The sequence below is a fragment of the Plutella xylostella genome, chromosome 6 (genome assembly GCF_932276165.1).
Source record: "Plutella xylostella chromosome 6, ilPluXylo3.1, whole genome shotgun sequence".
Classification (NCBI taxonomy): Eukaryota; Metazoa; Arthropoda; class Insecta; order Lepidoptera; family Plutellidae; genus Plutella; species Plutella xylostella.
In genome coordinates this window covers 9,708,138-9,724,158 of record NC_063986.1, presented here as the reverse complement: position 1 = coordinate 9,724,158, position 16,021 = coordinate 9,708,138, and the positions used below count along the sequence as shown (strand labels likewise).

The 16,021-nt window shown below is 37.3% G+C and overlaps 1 protein-coding gene across 9 annotated transcripts in view; it reads left to right on the top strand.

Annotated features, from left to right (window-relative positions):
* Positions 1–15,941, top strand: part of LOC105383856 — a 50,881-nt gene extending 34,940 nt beyond the window's left edge. For 4 of the 9 annotated variants that reach the window (XM_011553981.3, XM_011553982.3, XM_048621617.1 and 1 more), the window contains 17 exons: positions 548–797; positions 1,783–1,875; positions 4,959–5,211; positions 5,400–5,586; positions 5,678–5,834; positions 6,007–8,292; positions 8,587–8,710; positions 8,820–9,068; positions 9,156–9,261; positions 9,494–9,746; positions 10,139–10,567; positions 11,132–11,273; positions 11,638–11,749; positions 11,952–12,077; positions 12,322–12,429; positions 12,827–12,985; positions 13,122–15,941. In XM_011553981.3, coding sequence (XP_011552283.3) covers positions 548–797; positions 1,783–1,875; positions 4,959–5,211; positions 5,400–5,586; positions 5,678–5,834; positions 6,007–8,292; positions 8,587–8,710; positions 8,820–9,068; positions 9,156–9,261; positions 9,494–9,746; positions 10,139–10,567; positions 11,132–11,273; positions 11,638–11,749; positions 11,952–12,077; positions 12,322–12,429; positions 12,827–12,985; positions 13,122–13,293 — 5,206 coding nt within the window. In that variant the 3' untranslated portion in view covers positions 13,294–15,941. Of the gene's footprint in view, positions 1–547; positions 798–1,782; positions 1,876–2,493; positions 3,651–4,958; positions 5,212–5,399; positions 5,587–5,677; positions 5,835–6,006; positions 8,293–8,586; positions 8,711–8,819; positions 9,069–9,155; positions 9,262–9,493; positions 9,747–10,138; positions 10,568–11,131; positions 11,274–11,637; positions 11,750–11,951; positions 12,078–12,321; positions 12,430–12,826; positions 12,986–13,121 lie in introns of those variants that run through there. The other 5 variants (XM_048621620.1, XM_048621618.1, XM_048621619.1 and 2 more) reach the window with 5 other exon arrangements.
* Positions 15,942–16,021: the final 80 nt, after the last annotated feature.

Genomic DNA, 16,021 nt, shown 5'->3' with positions numbered 1-16,021 from the left:
ACTGCTAACTCTTAAACCACTAAAACATCGAATATCTTACCATTACCACGATCATCCGGAAAGCTATAGATCGCATCCGGAGGCGTGTTCTGGGAGAGCCCTACGTCCATCATAGTGGACTGCTATAGGCTGATAATGATCACCCTGAACACAAAGGCAAAAAAATAATAAGATAAAATTAAGGGTCAGAAAAAACACGAACTTAGAATCTTGTTTTAATTAAGGCTAATGTATGTGTCAATCTGAATGCGCAGACCCTACAATAATCCAGTTTTTAATAAGTACTTACAACCATTAAGTTTATTATAGTCCTAAACGAGTCATTGCAGACGTCTCCGAGAAACAGACGCATGTTTTAAACATTCATTACTAACAAAGGCAGCCTTATCACTGAGTCACCTTAACAATCATGCTTGAGTTCTTTCATTGAATGCACATTCATTTTGTTACAAGTTGCAACCAACTATTTAAAGTATTCCTTTCCTTCTTTTTAAAAATTCTTCATTTCTGTGATCGCAATATCTAATTTCAAACTCTCCGTTTCCAGTCCAATATTCCGGGACGGCTCCTGCCACCACACGTCAGTCCTCTCCTCCGTGTCAGCATCTTACAAGGGCATCAGCGACCTAACCTCCCGCTTCGAGTTCACGTCTCGCTACAACGACCTGGCGAGAGACCTGGACGCCAACTTGGCTGAAGCTGACATGGAGAGCTTCAGGACTGAGGATATCCATGCGCTGCTCATGACCGCCAACTTGCCGCGAGACGCTATTCATCATGATGATGCGAACCACGATGTGAGTAGTGTTTGGATTCTTGCATGCGTCACAAGCGTAGTTTTTTTTGTTTTTGTTTTTACGCTGTTATAAATGAACAATTGATGATGGTTTTAGGATAACGTAGATGCTGATAATAAAATAAAACCTATATTGATCTACTAAGTATATACCTTAATTAATTTCCATTGATGAAAATAAAAGAATGGTTTTGGAAAATTGCTATCCTTATTATTTGTAAGAGATTGTTCATTTATTTATACGAAGCAGTATTTTTTAATGTAAGTATTGAATAGGTAGATATTTGAAAGAAATTGTGTTGATAGTAATGTTGACAACAAAGCAAATGTAGTTACAAATGTTGAAAATGCAAGTAAAATAACGAATGGCCTTGATAATATAAGAGGTGCTAAAGTAATTAAACTTCAGGATTATGTATCGTTAAATATGAAAAAACTTGCGCTGAGATTTTAATGCCAAAATTACATGTTGAAGGCGAACATTCATGTACAAGTATATGTAATGTCACGCAATATCCAAAAAGCTGCATAATAAAAGTCCTTCCGTATGTTTCATTGATAGTCATCTTGCACATGCAATAAAGTATCTAGATAGCAGGTGAAGGCTATAAAGAGAAAACAGATTAAAAACTCAGATATTTTTTTATCTCTGGTGACAAAAAATGTGAACCAAGGTAAGGTTGTTAAATGCTAGTTACTTATAGCTAACAATATTCAAGATAAGATTCCAAAAAATATATTTGTTGAATCATTACTATAAGTAGCAAAAGTCTAGATCTATTATAACGTAATCTATTAAGTTTTTCATATTATATTTCTTATTACGATATAATTTTAATTGTTTCCACCTCCCATCTAACCTACCCAAATGGTTATAAGTATTTTTACTTCATTAATATGCACTTTATATTTATTACTTTTTTGTTTATTTAACAGTGTATGTATCTATGTATGTATTTCATTGATTGGTTGGTGGTGTATTGCAGAGTAACCCCAGGGGAGAGATGATCGCAAGTATATCCAGCTCTTTGATGGAAAAGTTTCGTTTCGACTCTTTCAGTGCCGACAGTAGTTTTCAGGTTCGCCAAATTTATGTTAGATGTTTCACTTTTTCTCATGTCATTTCATATAACTTCATATCTGTCTCTCTTTTCATTGTACATTTTTATCATTAGAGATTTTGTCGTTTTTACTTTTTTGATCGCTAAATTACAAAATACACGAGCTAGTTTTTTGTAATTACAAACTTTTAGTTATAATATCGGTAATACGTAAATTTAGTGATTTAGTTAAATATGAACTACGTACAGTTGAAATAAGTATAATTATGATTATAACAAAGTCAGATTTGTAGCGACACCTAGTGATCGGTACAGAATACATAGTCTTATGATCCATACATAGCATTCACAATTCAACCACAGATGTCGCTGGTTTAGTTTTTATTTATATACAGTATACGTGTAGATTTTACATGATGATTAGGTATAGCAATATTAATAAATGGTTTATTTAAATTGGTTGCAATGCAAAAAAATTGTATACTTACTTAATTTCTTCTCTTAATAATATTTTTAGCATACCTTGGCAAAACTACCTACATAATACACTCACTCAATATTATAATGGACTCGAGATAACCGTAATTATTAAACGACCATTAGGTATATTTAATTGAATCATCGCACAATTTAGGTGTGTCCTAGATAAGAATGAGTATCATGCCAAACTTTTGCGTTATCCAAACCTAACGACCGTCAAACAGTCTTTTATTTCATTAAAAGAAATTAAAGCAATTGAAAACGTCACGTAACCTCGATCCGCTAGTCCCATCCCAGGGGACCCTCACACATTGACAATTATGATCTAGAAAGTGCGGTACAAGCCGTATGAACTTCACTTGCATTCATAACAAGTCTTCCTGTAGCCCAGGAGAGTACGTTAGTCCCTCGGGATGTAGTAAAGATATTATAAGAAATCTATGTATGTGTGCGTGCACCCACACCACTAATGACAGGATTGCGTCAATCAGTGAGTCTACACTTGTTGTTCTCACATGTGTACAGTCGATCCCTCCGAACGCCCGCATGTGTTAGTGCGCTATATTTAATTGTCCTTCTGTGTGGTCGTGCTCACATCCAACTGCCATGTGTGAGTCCAATGAAGTCTATCCTGTGTGACTGTGCACCACAACTTCTCAAACTTTATGCGCTTCAACGTGATAGCTAGTTACCTACTTCAGGTATTGCCCACTTCACAAGGGTTCGCGAAACTAATTAGTGAGAGTTTGTTTACTCTAACCTTGAACGCGCCCTGAATTTACAGTGCTAATGAAGCCCTTAATTACTTTGTTTGGTTAACAAACAAATCATTCATTGCACTCTGTAATCTCATATTTTGGGCGCATTCTCGTTTTGATATCAGTTACGATCCATACGTTGTGCGTTACGGTAGCCCGTGCAACTAGTTCTGTGGAAATATTGTAAAGTTTGGGAAGCGCAGGCAGTAGCTAATATTAAATTGAATATCCCCTCTGGCCAGTCTCGCCCTGAGCACCAGACAGCACTGTGTTACGGAGAAACTTCGCAATGCCGTCGATAAAACGTTCTAGTAGATATCACTGGAAACCGAAGGGTCTTCTTGATAACTGTGTTTGCGGAAGATAACTTTTACTGACTATTGAACTGTGCAGTGAGATTGTGGACAGACAGTGTAGTTGCAATTGCAGGAGCTAGTGTATCGGATGATTTAGTGGTTTCTGGTCACGTGTGTGTTATTTAATTGTGGGACGACAGTGAGGTTCAAAATGGGTGTGACGGAGTTCGACTGGGACTCTTGTACTGGATATTACTCCGTGAGTCACCCTCTTGATAAGAATTCGTATTCATGGGGGAATTTACCCGCAGCTGATGTTGTTAGTTCTAATTATTCACACTCACTCTCATTGGTCATTCAATTCATTATGCTGATATATCCATTAAGCAATCCATAACATTCTTACGTTTTGTGTGTTTTATGCTAAACTGCAATATCATTGTTTAACTACCCACACTAACACCGTTTCTGTGTATGTCATCTATACTATGTATATTTACATTCTTATCTACTCCTACAAAAGCAATTCCATAAGTTAATTACTAACATTATGTATATTTCAACATATTTATCTTCCATTTATCAGTTATATTTAAACTTGTTTACTTGTCTTAACTAGCTTATTATCCTTAATGCCGGCAATTCTAGAAATGTTAAACAATTTTCATACTCAGTAAGTACTTAAGTAATGCATTTTAAAAGTAATGGTACTGGATGTATGGAACTGTATTGTTTGTATTGTGACCTCATTACAGCAGGAAAGAAGTTAATGATAACGCCCTACCATCCGCCATTTTGAAATTAATGTGGGTACCAAGTACCGACCGACTCTGTGTCATAAATTAATGTATTTCATAGATTTGATTGGATTGGAGTGCCTATGAACTGTTTAGTTTTTATTCAATATAGAGTGTAAGTAATGGCATAGGTTCGTAAATAGAATAAAACATCATCGAGATATTTTTTAAATGTTATGATTGTAGATAGATAGAGAGATAACGAAGACCAATTTACATTTCTTATCTAATTAGAGCATGCATTAAATCCTGTATCACAAGACTCTGAATTCAGGTTAGAAGATAAAAAATAAAAGTGCAATTTTCCGTTTTTGCGATAGCTACACAATTATTTCCATTTTATTTACACCATGCTAGAATCTAGATAGTCTCTAATACTAGAACATGGCTAGAACATAATACCTACGTATTTTAAAAGCAAATTCCGAACACTGCTTAGTCTATTGACTGCAGTTTAACATTTAGAAACATGTGCCGGCTGCATCCGCATCCCGAATTAAACCTAAAGTTACATAAATGTTTACACGTTCTACTTTCAGCTATTGGCTGTGAAACATGCATTCGTAGAAAATACACAACCCGTAAAGTACATAAAATCTCTTTGCATACAATAAAGCACTTCATAGGGCACCGAATTCTCTTAAACATCTTTTCAAAACGGTTTATTTCCAACTCTACCTCTGTAATTAAACATTTCTCTGTTCTTTATCCCTTACTGCTGTTAGCTACACCTGCTCTGAACTACATATTTTCCCATTTTCCAACAACAGGGTGAAGAATCGGTGGGATCCATCAACACAATGTCGATATGCAAGTCGGAGCTTCTCTTCTCTCCGGTGAAGGAGGCGGCGCATGGAGTCCACTTTAGCGTGGACAGCCTCGACTGCGAGCTGCCGACAGAGCAGGACCTCATCCTCACCTGTCAGGCCAATAAGGACAACTACACCATCGCCTTTGAGGGCAGCCTCACCATCTACTCGGAGGATAGCGAGTGCGCTGAACCCCCCGTCAATCACAAACATGGTAAGCTTAAACTTTTGTTTTAAAAAGTCTCAAGTGTGTCCCACTGCTGGGCAAAGACCTTCTTATATTTTGTCCAACGATCGCGATCCCCTGTATCTAAATCAGCTAAAAGCTAATTCCACTAAATTTTATGACGTCATTCGGCGATTGAGATAACAAATGGTGATTAATCATAAATTCCTTTTCAGACAAAACGGATAAGGAAGACGACAATTTAGAATTAGATAACGATGAAAGAACGCGCAGGAATTTAGAGTTACTAGAAAGATGTAAGAAACTAACTAATAAGCTAAACACGCTAATGGCCAGAAGCGATTTAGGATTAACTACTTGGAGTAAGCTTAAGAAACAAACCAGTCAGTCTCCCCTAAGGAGGTAAGTTATTCGAAATTCATGTGAATTATATATTTTTTGAATATTTATATACAGAATATAAGTATCTAAAAACACATCATTCTGTTTACAGGCACCCATCGGGTAACAATAATGAAGATTCAAATGAAACGACTGATGCAACAAATGAAATGAGTAATTCTGTTATCAAGAGCCAGAGTTTACCAAACTTGTACAGGAGGAAACTAATGAGCAGTTCTATAAACTCAGCGGCTCTCAGTAATTCAACTGTAAGTAACTAATCTATACATTATTGAATAGCCGTTTATTAATTTGTCTATTCTAAAATATTCTTTATTGTTATGCATAAAATATTATTCAAATTCAAATTAAGGATGTTGTAGGTATTATGTAGTTAAAATGCTCGTATGCTAGTAGTAAAATTGGTAAATTTTATTCCAGGTTGACTCTTTCACCACCAATCAGAGGCTAGCTGGGACATCTGCCTGTATGAAGGTGTACGATGTAACGCACAACCGATCTCATGGAAGTCAAAACTCAGAGGCAATGAGCACCTCATCTACGGAAAACCCATCTACTTCAGACAAGAGCCAACCAAAACAACCATTCAACTTGGTCAAACTGTTCATGAAACAAAAAAGTATTAGCAATGATGGTATCGGTGGAATTGATCAGCTGGATAGCTCACAGTGTTGGCCTTCCAGCGGCGACAGTGGAGAGTCGATGGGAGAACATAAAGGTGAAATGAAATTACTAAAAACCAGTTGTAATTTGGAAAGACCACCTGAAGAATTACCGATATCTTCTCATGAAGAAGAAGTTGATGTTGTATACGAGGAGATTCCGACAACTAATGCCTTTTCAACTCGAGTGTACGATGAGGTACTGGTTGAAGAAGAGGAATCAGGTGTCAGCGATAATGAAAGCCACCTGTATGCAACAGTAAACAAAGGCCACACAAGGAGGGCAAATATAAATATGAACAACAGCCCAGCTAAATTGAAAAGTACTCGGAAATCTTATTCATCACAATCGTCTGGTACGAGCGTGAGTATATCAAGTTGCTCCGAGTCAGATGGAACACAAATCACAAGAATGAACAGAATACTACATAAAGAATCATGTGATAACAAAGCAACTTCTACTCACATACACGCTACAACTGATAAAAGTATGCAAACATCAAACATTCACATGTCATCAATGTCCCATGACCGAGAAGTTTTCAAAGTGATCGAGGCCTCATTTTTGGAGAAATTGAAAGAAGGTGATTGCGAGAAACCTGTTTTCGTATTGTATCCTAGTTATACCTTGCCTGACATAAGTTTCTTGAATGGAAGACCAAATATATACCTGAATCCATTAAAGGTTAATGTTTCACCGAAACCAACTGAAATCAAGAAACGGATGCAAGTTAAAGGAAAGCGACCGTTCTCTTGCAATGATGTTGAGGTTTTAAAGAAGAAAGGCCTTGGACACATAAGAGACTGGGATTCCTTGAATTTCTTGCTTCCAATGGAGTGCAAACAACTTTTGTCGGAAGTTCCTGAATTAATGCAACATATGAAAGAAAAAGACTGTGTAACTAAGTGCAACGATAAATACTGCTCAGCATCACCATCTAGTAAAACAAAGAACAGGCCAATGAGCTGCGACTGCAACAATTTAGCCGGGCAAAATACAGCTGTATCTTCAAGTTCAAGTACAGCCACACAGCCGTCTTCAGGATACAGGGGATCTTCCACTATGCTAACAGACTCTTCAGCTCAAAACAGTCCAGCACCTGTAGGCAACTTCAATCCACTCTTCGTATACCGGTACGACAGTGCCACAAGCTCAGAGGCTAGTGGGGTCAACAATGAAGGCCACAGAAATGTCCCCAAGCGTTCATTATCCATCGCAGACCAGAACCGACTCGGTAAACAAGGTGAACTTGCTCCACCAAGACCACCATTACCAAAAGGTATTTTGCGAAAATCAATGGATAAGACGCGTAAATCCGGATTACATTCAAAACGCTACAGCATGTTTGAAATGGACGATTTCATTCAAGACCCAGTAGTGTGCATGACGGCTACACCAGAACACAAAACCCACAAAAGAAGGTCACTTCAGGAACCTTATGCACCCTACGGCATTAATCCTGAATACAAGAAAAACAATGATTTAGCTGCAAAAAGGCTTTCACAACATTTCCTTGACGCTGCTGATAAAGACGCTGACTACAACGAATATTATCAAGATGAAGGAGTTGGTACTGAGAGTAGTTTGGAATCTGGAAAATCTAATGAAATCAAGTACCACAGGCCCCGCACGCCGCCACTACCGAAGCCGAGAACAAAGAAACTAGAATACACTGAGTTCCCCCCACCCGGAGCACTCATCAGCAGTGCCGATTTACAACAACTAGAAGAGTTCTTGAAACAAAGTGGATTCACTTGTAATAACATGGATGAGTGGGATCAAAATCAAGTTCAAAAGGTAAGAAGTCAAGTAACAAAGTTCCTTCAGATGAAAAAGTCGCAAGAGGAGAATGAGAAATCAACTGAATCTAGTGGCAGTAGCTGTAATAGTAAAAAGTCTGTGAGCTTCGCACACAAGACGGATAGTAAAGCAGAGAATCCACTGGCACCAGTTAAACCAGTAGATGAACTCAAAGTTGCAGCTTTCACTACTCCACCTAATTCTCCAAACATTTCTGCTGTAATAGCGCAAAGGCACTATCAGGTAATAATTTTCTGTTAAACTCCATGGCTGTTTGACCCTCACGCCATCTTTAGTTTTGTGTAAGTACTTATTTTAGTTTTGTTAATTTTATTTTCCTCATCTGTCATACCGTTCAACCTTGTTTTTATTATTTTGTTTTATCCTTTTCATGTTTTTGTCTCTCTCTTCAAAACACCTACTGTCCTAAATGTATCATGTACCTTTTATTAAGTTTCAATGCTTTGAGATGAACTAACAATAACTTGGTTCATTTAACGCTATTTTCTGTTGCTAATGAAATTATCACTCTTATAGGGTAAGAATTTGGCTGAAATACCAATTTGTGAAGAAGGTGAAGTAAGCCCTGATGAGTTTGCCACCCCAACTCGACATGAAGCCAGAGGAAAATACGATTTGATTGACATTTCCCAAAAACGAGGTAAGATACTACATATACCTTGAGTCCTTGTTTTGTTTTCTCTTTCCACAATCGAACGTAAATCACACATGATGAAAATGTACCTACATACTTACTTATTTCGTTTCAGCACTCGTATCAAATGTAACTGATGCCGTAGAGATGTTGATCCAACACTTCTCGTCGGCAACCGACCAGGCGGAGTTGGCGGTCCTAGGTGACTCGAAGCAATCACCAGCCTGTGCCAAAATAGCACTGAATGCCTTGTGCCCAGCCTTGTATGCTGTCTTCAGGGATGGCTTGAAGGAAAATATTGAAACATCGTTCGGGGCTGTGAACAACTCCGTCTGGCAAATGGTAGAAGCTACTGCTAGACAAGGTGAATAATCTCACTTTATGAAAAAAAAATATACTGACAAATGTAGCAGTTGCAGTGTATGAATACTAACTCAATTTTTGTTTTCAGGACCAATTACCAAATCTTTGAATGAGCTTGTGTTGAGGATCAACAGTGAAGATGCAGTGACAGAAGGGCTGGTCAAGTTCAATGCATTCATTCTGGGCTTATTAAAGTAAGTACTCCAACAATCTTTCATTTGATTACTTTTAATATCATCCATTATGAATTTAAAAGTTCTAACAATGCTTTTGGTTTTGATCCTTATCACTCAAACTTTTATCCAATATTAAATATGCCAAATCCCCATTTAGCAAAAGTCTATGATAGGTCATGTTTTTGAAAAAAAATCTTCCACTATCACAAAAACTATGATATCCATGATAAATAATCAATAAACTTTCCAGTGCGCAATCTGTGGACGCGTGGGCGACGTACGTCCGCACTCGCGAGACGGTGCTCGCGAAGCACTACGGCCCTGACTCCCTGATCTTGGCCGGGTGCGTCGGTGAGCCGCGCTGCCGGGCCCTGCTGGATACCTTGCTGGCCAGCCTGGAGCCCCTGAGGCTACTACCCTTCTCACTGGACCTGATGTTCGAGATGCGCGAACTGGCAAGAAGCTTCAAGAGGATCGAGAACGAAATGCGCTCTGCTAGTCGGGTACGTGGATGACCTCTTTGTAATGCTACTAATGTTTAGTTTAACATTCTTGATTCTAGAAGGGTAAGGTTATGTAAATGTCACATGCGATATACCTATCCCACAAATTCACTATCAGATCCGAATGAACTGAGTTGAACCAATGCAGACACGCTTTATTTGCATTTTATTGTTTACTGCATGTGCTTGCGAATCATTGCGTCTCGGTGCAAAGTAAAAAGAATAAGCTATTGATTCCGTGCGCTGCTATAATAAAATGCAAATGGGGTATCGCCGCATACAAATGGTTTACGTCTCGAAAACTTGCGAACTAAAATTCAACATTGAAATACTAATCGTAATAACAGATGGCATGATGCATGATCCTAAAATTACTTTGGTGTATTTAACAGCCAACCACAATTAACATGCCACCACTAACACTGACCCAACGGAACTTGCTGAAGCTGGTGAAGTCGATGCATTCGAGCGGCCAGAGCGACGACTGTCAGACCAGCGTCATCATGCGACACAAGGAGCAACCCAAAAACAAAGAGCCCTCAACACCAGATTTACTAAATGACTCTGGAAATGTCAAGGCAGTTGTCGAAGGGAAAAGCAGGCCGAGATCGTGCGTTAACCCGTCAGCCGTCAGCTACGACGTGTGTCCCAACAACAGTAGGATAGAGCTGGAAAACCGCCGGTGGTCAGGCGTACAGCTCGGCTCCAAACTGATGCAGGCCTTCGACCGACTACAGTTCGACGACAGTGACGACTACACCGACAGTCTAGAGAACAATAAACCCGCTCCTAAAAATACTGGCATTGAAGGTGTTCTGAAGGTAATTGGGCGGGCTTTATGTGTGGACACTTTGACAGGTGGATGCGCTTCACGTTTTGGTTGCCTTTTAGTTGGATTTGTGTTGTGTTTTGTTTTTATTTTCAGGTTATTTTTGTAGGTGAACGCTTTCGCTTCATTTGTTTGCATTAAATTTATGTTGGGTGTGATTTTTCTGGTTTGTGACAATTGAGTTTTGTTTTTTATGCACTTTCATACCTCCGTATTGAATGAGAATATTATTTAACTATTAACTAGAAAATAATAATATTAATGTTTTCGATGGTAAGTTTTTTGAAAGTCCAATAAAGACCTAAATCATGTATGGCGTAGTAGAAGTTATGTGCCCATTTGGGGTCAGTTTATTTACCCAATCCAAAACATTGGAACTGTCAGAAAACTCCTCATGGCATTCCACTTCAAACCATCTTGTTCATAACTTGACGGTACATTATTATTTTTAGAAGTAGTTGTGATCGGGAATATAGGTTCTACCTAGCAGACCTAGTTCCTATAGCTTCCTACATATTTATCATACTTACTTATTAAAAAACCTTTCATCCTTTAGTTGGAATCCAGCGGCGAGGAGCAGTGGAGACCGGGGTCCTCCGGCAGTGGTAGTGCAGCCAGTGGAGGCGGCAAGTTCCGGAGACTACAACTCAAGTGGGAACTGCTCAGCAACAACGATTCCTCGCCACACACTCCATCCGGTAAGTCATTGCATATTCTAAGCCAAGAAGAAGATATAAAATCTAGTGATTTTTTGGAGTACTTAGATAGAGTTCGGTAGTCAAAATGTCTTTTTAATCACTTTCAAAACCATAAATAATTATAAGGAGAGGGCACAGCATTTTTAAAAATAAAGGAATCTCTCGTTAAATAAAATTCCCTCCAATGCCCGACTTCCCTATACCTATACTAAATCTGGTTAGCATCACACACGTATACCTATACTACGACATATATATATATATATACGACACCCGTATAGGTACCTATACTAAATCTGGTTAGCATCAATTGATTTCGTGTGTTGGGTTTTCTTTTTCTCAATTTTTTTTCTCTCTCCAACAGGAGAAACATCGCCAGCGTCTGCCACACGAGGCTCTAAAATACCGCGACCAGTATCATCACCAGTCAGACCACAAGCACCAGCTTTGCCGTCGCCAGCTAAGAATGCTCATCGGTAAGAGAATCGAACTCTTTTGTTTCATCTTCAGTGATAAGTTGCAAATATCTAACTTGTTTAAAAGGTTCATCTGCAAACCACTCTCATCAGTGTCAGTGTTATTCATACGAAATTTTTCAAAGATTAATAAGATTATAACCGTGACTTCACCTATTGTCAATGAATCTACCTTTATACTTACATCAATTTCTATCAACAGTGGTATACCAGTGCCAGTTCGTAAAGGCGTGTCTCCAACTGGAACAGCCGCCGCCCGCGCCCCTTCGACTGTCGGCGCTCGCGGGACCGGAGCCACCAGTAAAAGACCATCTACTGCTGCTAACAGGTATTTAAGAAATTCTATTGGTTGATTATTTTATTCATTTTGTGGTGTTAGAAAAAACGAGGTATTCGTGGTTTTCAGAATTAATGTCGTATTTTCCATGAAATTTTATTGACATAATTATAAGAAGAAGATGTTGTGCTTTATATTTTGATGCAAATCTATTTATTGTTTGGTGAGGGTAACTAGTATGTTAATTCTTCTTTTCTTTATGCTTTATATGAATATCTATATACGCTACCAACAGAACACCAGATTCAGTTACGAAGAAACTCAACACCACAATGCCAGCAAAACTGCCATCTGCCACTGTTGCTCCTAAGAGCACATGCTTAAATAATAAGAAACCGACACCGTATGTACCGAAGGAACATGACTAAGCTGTGGACTAATCGCATGATAATTATCAAACAATTGTGTGCATGATGGCATAGTCTACAAAGATGACAAATTACATTCTGTGCTAGTAACATTTTGTGTTCCACTAATTTAACATATGAATGCCTATACATTTACACCAGAGCATTGAATGATTTATTTCAAGTCGTAAATAAACTGTATTTTACATTAAATGGTATATATAAATAATGTCTGCTTAAATTAACCACTATGACTCAATATCTATTTTGAATGTTGGAATGATCAAGAGGAAATCTAATTGGGTGGCTTATGTAACTTCACCTGTTTAGCTACTAATAGAATAATTAGGGCAGAGCTACAAGACTTATGTTTGTCTATTCATATGTACTTAGAACGTCACGAGTGGACCAAGGTGTGCACACGACTGGTGCCACGCCTCGACCCTCGTCACTGCCGTACGGCCGGGCCCAGCCCCCAGCAGCCCCCAGAAGAGCCGCCTCTTCATCAGCTGCCAGAGCGCAAGCCCAAGCGCCTAAGCAGCAGAAACACAAGTAAGAAACTTTTGTCATTCCTTATTTTTTACATACGTTTGTTTTATAGCTTCAATTCATCACAGAGACAGAGATCGTTTCTAGTATTAACTTCTCAAAGTGATTTTGGACGTTGAATCATATTATTTGTCTCCAGATATGTAAGAACACTGTGGCACCGGCTACCATCAGATTCCGGTCACCTTGCTTTTAACGAGGGAGAACGTCTGAGGCTGATCCTAGAAGTGGACGACCAGTATCTGCTCTGCTGTCGCGGCGACCAGAAGGGTCTAGTACCCCGAGATGCTGTGCTATTGGAGGACTTCTGATATTGGCAGGCCTAGCACGACTGGCGCCCGCAATGGCGCCCGTTGCGACTTAAACATTAGTTCAAAAGTCGCGTTGAGACTTGAGTGTGAGTGGTCGTAAATGTGGATTGTAAATAAGTCTGATATACATACTCATGTGCAAGTAGGTCTAGTTGAAGTAATGAGAAATATCAGTCTTTATTCTGGTGGCTATGGAATGATTTGTGCAATAATGTCTGAAGTATCTGGATTGGGTTAAGCTAAATTCAGCATGATATTGATTTGATTGCATGTGAAGCTCGGAGTTGAATGAACTTGTAAATATTATGTAGGTGTCTCAGTTTATTGAAACTACGATATTTTTCATAAATACTTTTATTTTGTAAGTTACTTACTTTGATGTTACCCTTTGATGCAAATATTAATTTTACTCGAAAAGGAATCTTCTAATACAGAAAACGTAAATTCTCATGTTTACAACTCTAAAGTAAAATCTAGTCTTATTTTTAAGGCAAAGTTATGTCTTAAACTGTAAATATAATACCTACTACGTAAAACATAAATGGTGGATGTAATTACTGATAATTTTTATTTTGTTTTAAATGCGATAATGACACTAGTTATTGCCTTTAAAATTATTTATTGATGTTTGCAGTAATTATTTTCCGCGATGAGATGTGATATAGCAACTACTTAGAATTAGTGATAAATAATTTATAATGGAAATCTCATAAACAAGACCTCTTGTATACTTATCAAAAACTATAGTCAACTTCAAAAGGAGAAAGACACCATATAAAAATCATAATTTAGATCAATTAATATACATAATTATTCTAGTGGACTTGGTTAAAAAAATGTAATAATACGTGTAAAATGATGTACCTACCTACCTTAAATTATTATCCCTAATCGGTGTATGTATGTATAAACTAATATGTCATTATATTGCGTATCAATTACTTATCTTAGCTTATATCTTTCATTATCAATTAAATTGTATTGGGAGAAAATACGGTTAAAAAAACTTTAGTAGAATTCGTAAAAGTAGGTTGCCAATGGACTGAAGTTAACATGTGAATATTTACTAACAGCATGCAGCCTACCTTACACAACCTTCCTACTATGTGGTCTACGGCTCATTTATCCAGAGCTTTCTGAAAATATCCGGTGTAACACTTTATCTTTTACTAACACTTTAGCCTTCCCCATAAACCATTCCTTTGTCCGGAATTTGTGGTGTCATCGAATCATTAAAACAACATAATAGGTGTTGGGAAAATAACAAAATAAATATAAATTAACAGCATGAGCCTATCCTCATCACCTTCCCTAAATCCAACACATTATTTACTTTCAATTTTTCAAGGGATATTATAAAATAACTAATGGGCAATTAAATGGATGGATATTTTAGCTTTTTGTATATAATCGTAATATAACCACTATGTGCGTATTTCTTGGTCTTATAATGTGATTTCATCATATCACTGCTTATGGCAATGAAGAATAAAAAATATTTTGGTACGAATTTGTATTGCTCAACTTGGATGATGTTTTAATTATGATGAAACACAACCCATATAATATTACTCTAGAATAACTTGTATTCCCATGAACCTAGATGTATTTGTATATAATTAATTGGATAAATTTTTATTTCATTAATGTAATTAGTGGTCAAAATTGTAACAAACCTTTTGAATGCACGATACAGTTCCTCTCGTAGATGTTCGTGCCGTCGTCACAATATTTGTGAATTTAGTGTGTTGTATCAAAATTATAATATTGGATAACCTGGTGTCTTTCTCCAAAGCGGTGGGAGTTTCATATTCTTGCCAACAATTACTTTCAAAATATCAAAGAGGCTTTCGATAAGATTATTTAAAATTGGACGAAAATTTGCAATAGAAATAATGTAACTGTAATTTAGGACAAGTAGGTATAAATCATAACCAATAGTTTTTAGCTAAAATTTTACAATCATACCCAACTTCTGACATTGTGAAAATATTCATTGATAATTAAATAATCTTTTGTATGATAAACATTTCATTCATGTATTAGCATTAATTCGCTTTGTGACTGAATGATGTGATGTGGCCTTTTGTATGTACTAAAGTTAATCATAAGTAGTTATCGTGTTGTGTGTTTGCGCTTGTTGCATCAGTCGGAGTATCTAGACTTACTTTAATTAATCATCTACAATACATTAGCAGTTGTTGAATCGTCACATGCTTCCATAAATAGTTGTAACTGTAGGTAAAGTCTTAATTACCCATGAAAGTATTAGTCGAGAATGAACAAGCCTTAAAATAAATCAATACTAAGATTTGCTTTGCAAGGGGGAGATACACGTATTGCTTGGCCATTTAGTGAGAATGTTACATCTTTAGTAGTTAAACAAATTACTCGAATAAGAAGTTTGCTAGTCGTAAGTTTTTATCAACAGTTTGTATTGTCAATGAATTGGGTTTTGTTTAGGTATGAACAATCCTGCGCGTATATTTCAAGTTATCATTTTGATCGATTAAGCATAGGTAATGGTGAGGCTAGAATGTCCTTATCGGTTTGTACAAATGAGAGTTATTTTATGTTTTATACTGCGTTTAAGATTTTATTTATGATTTGTCGGGATCAAAACCTTAAGTTTAGTATTGAGTTAGGGCTTTATTTTGTTAAGAAAATTTTATAAAATAAAAAACAGGCTTTTATAAGCCAGTACGAACGACTGAGAAACTAATTCCGA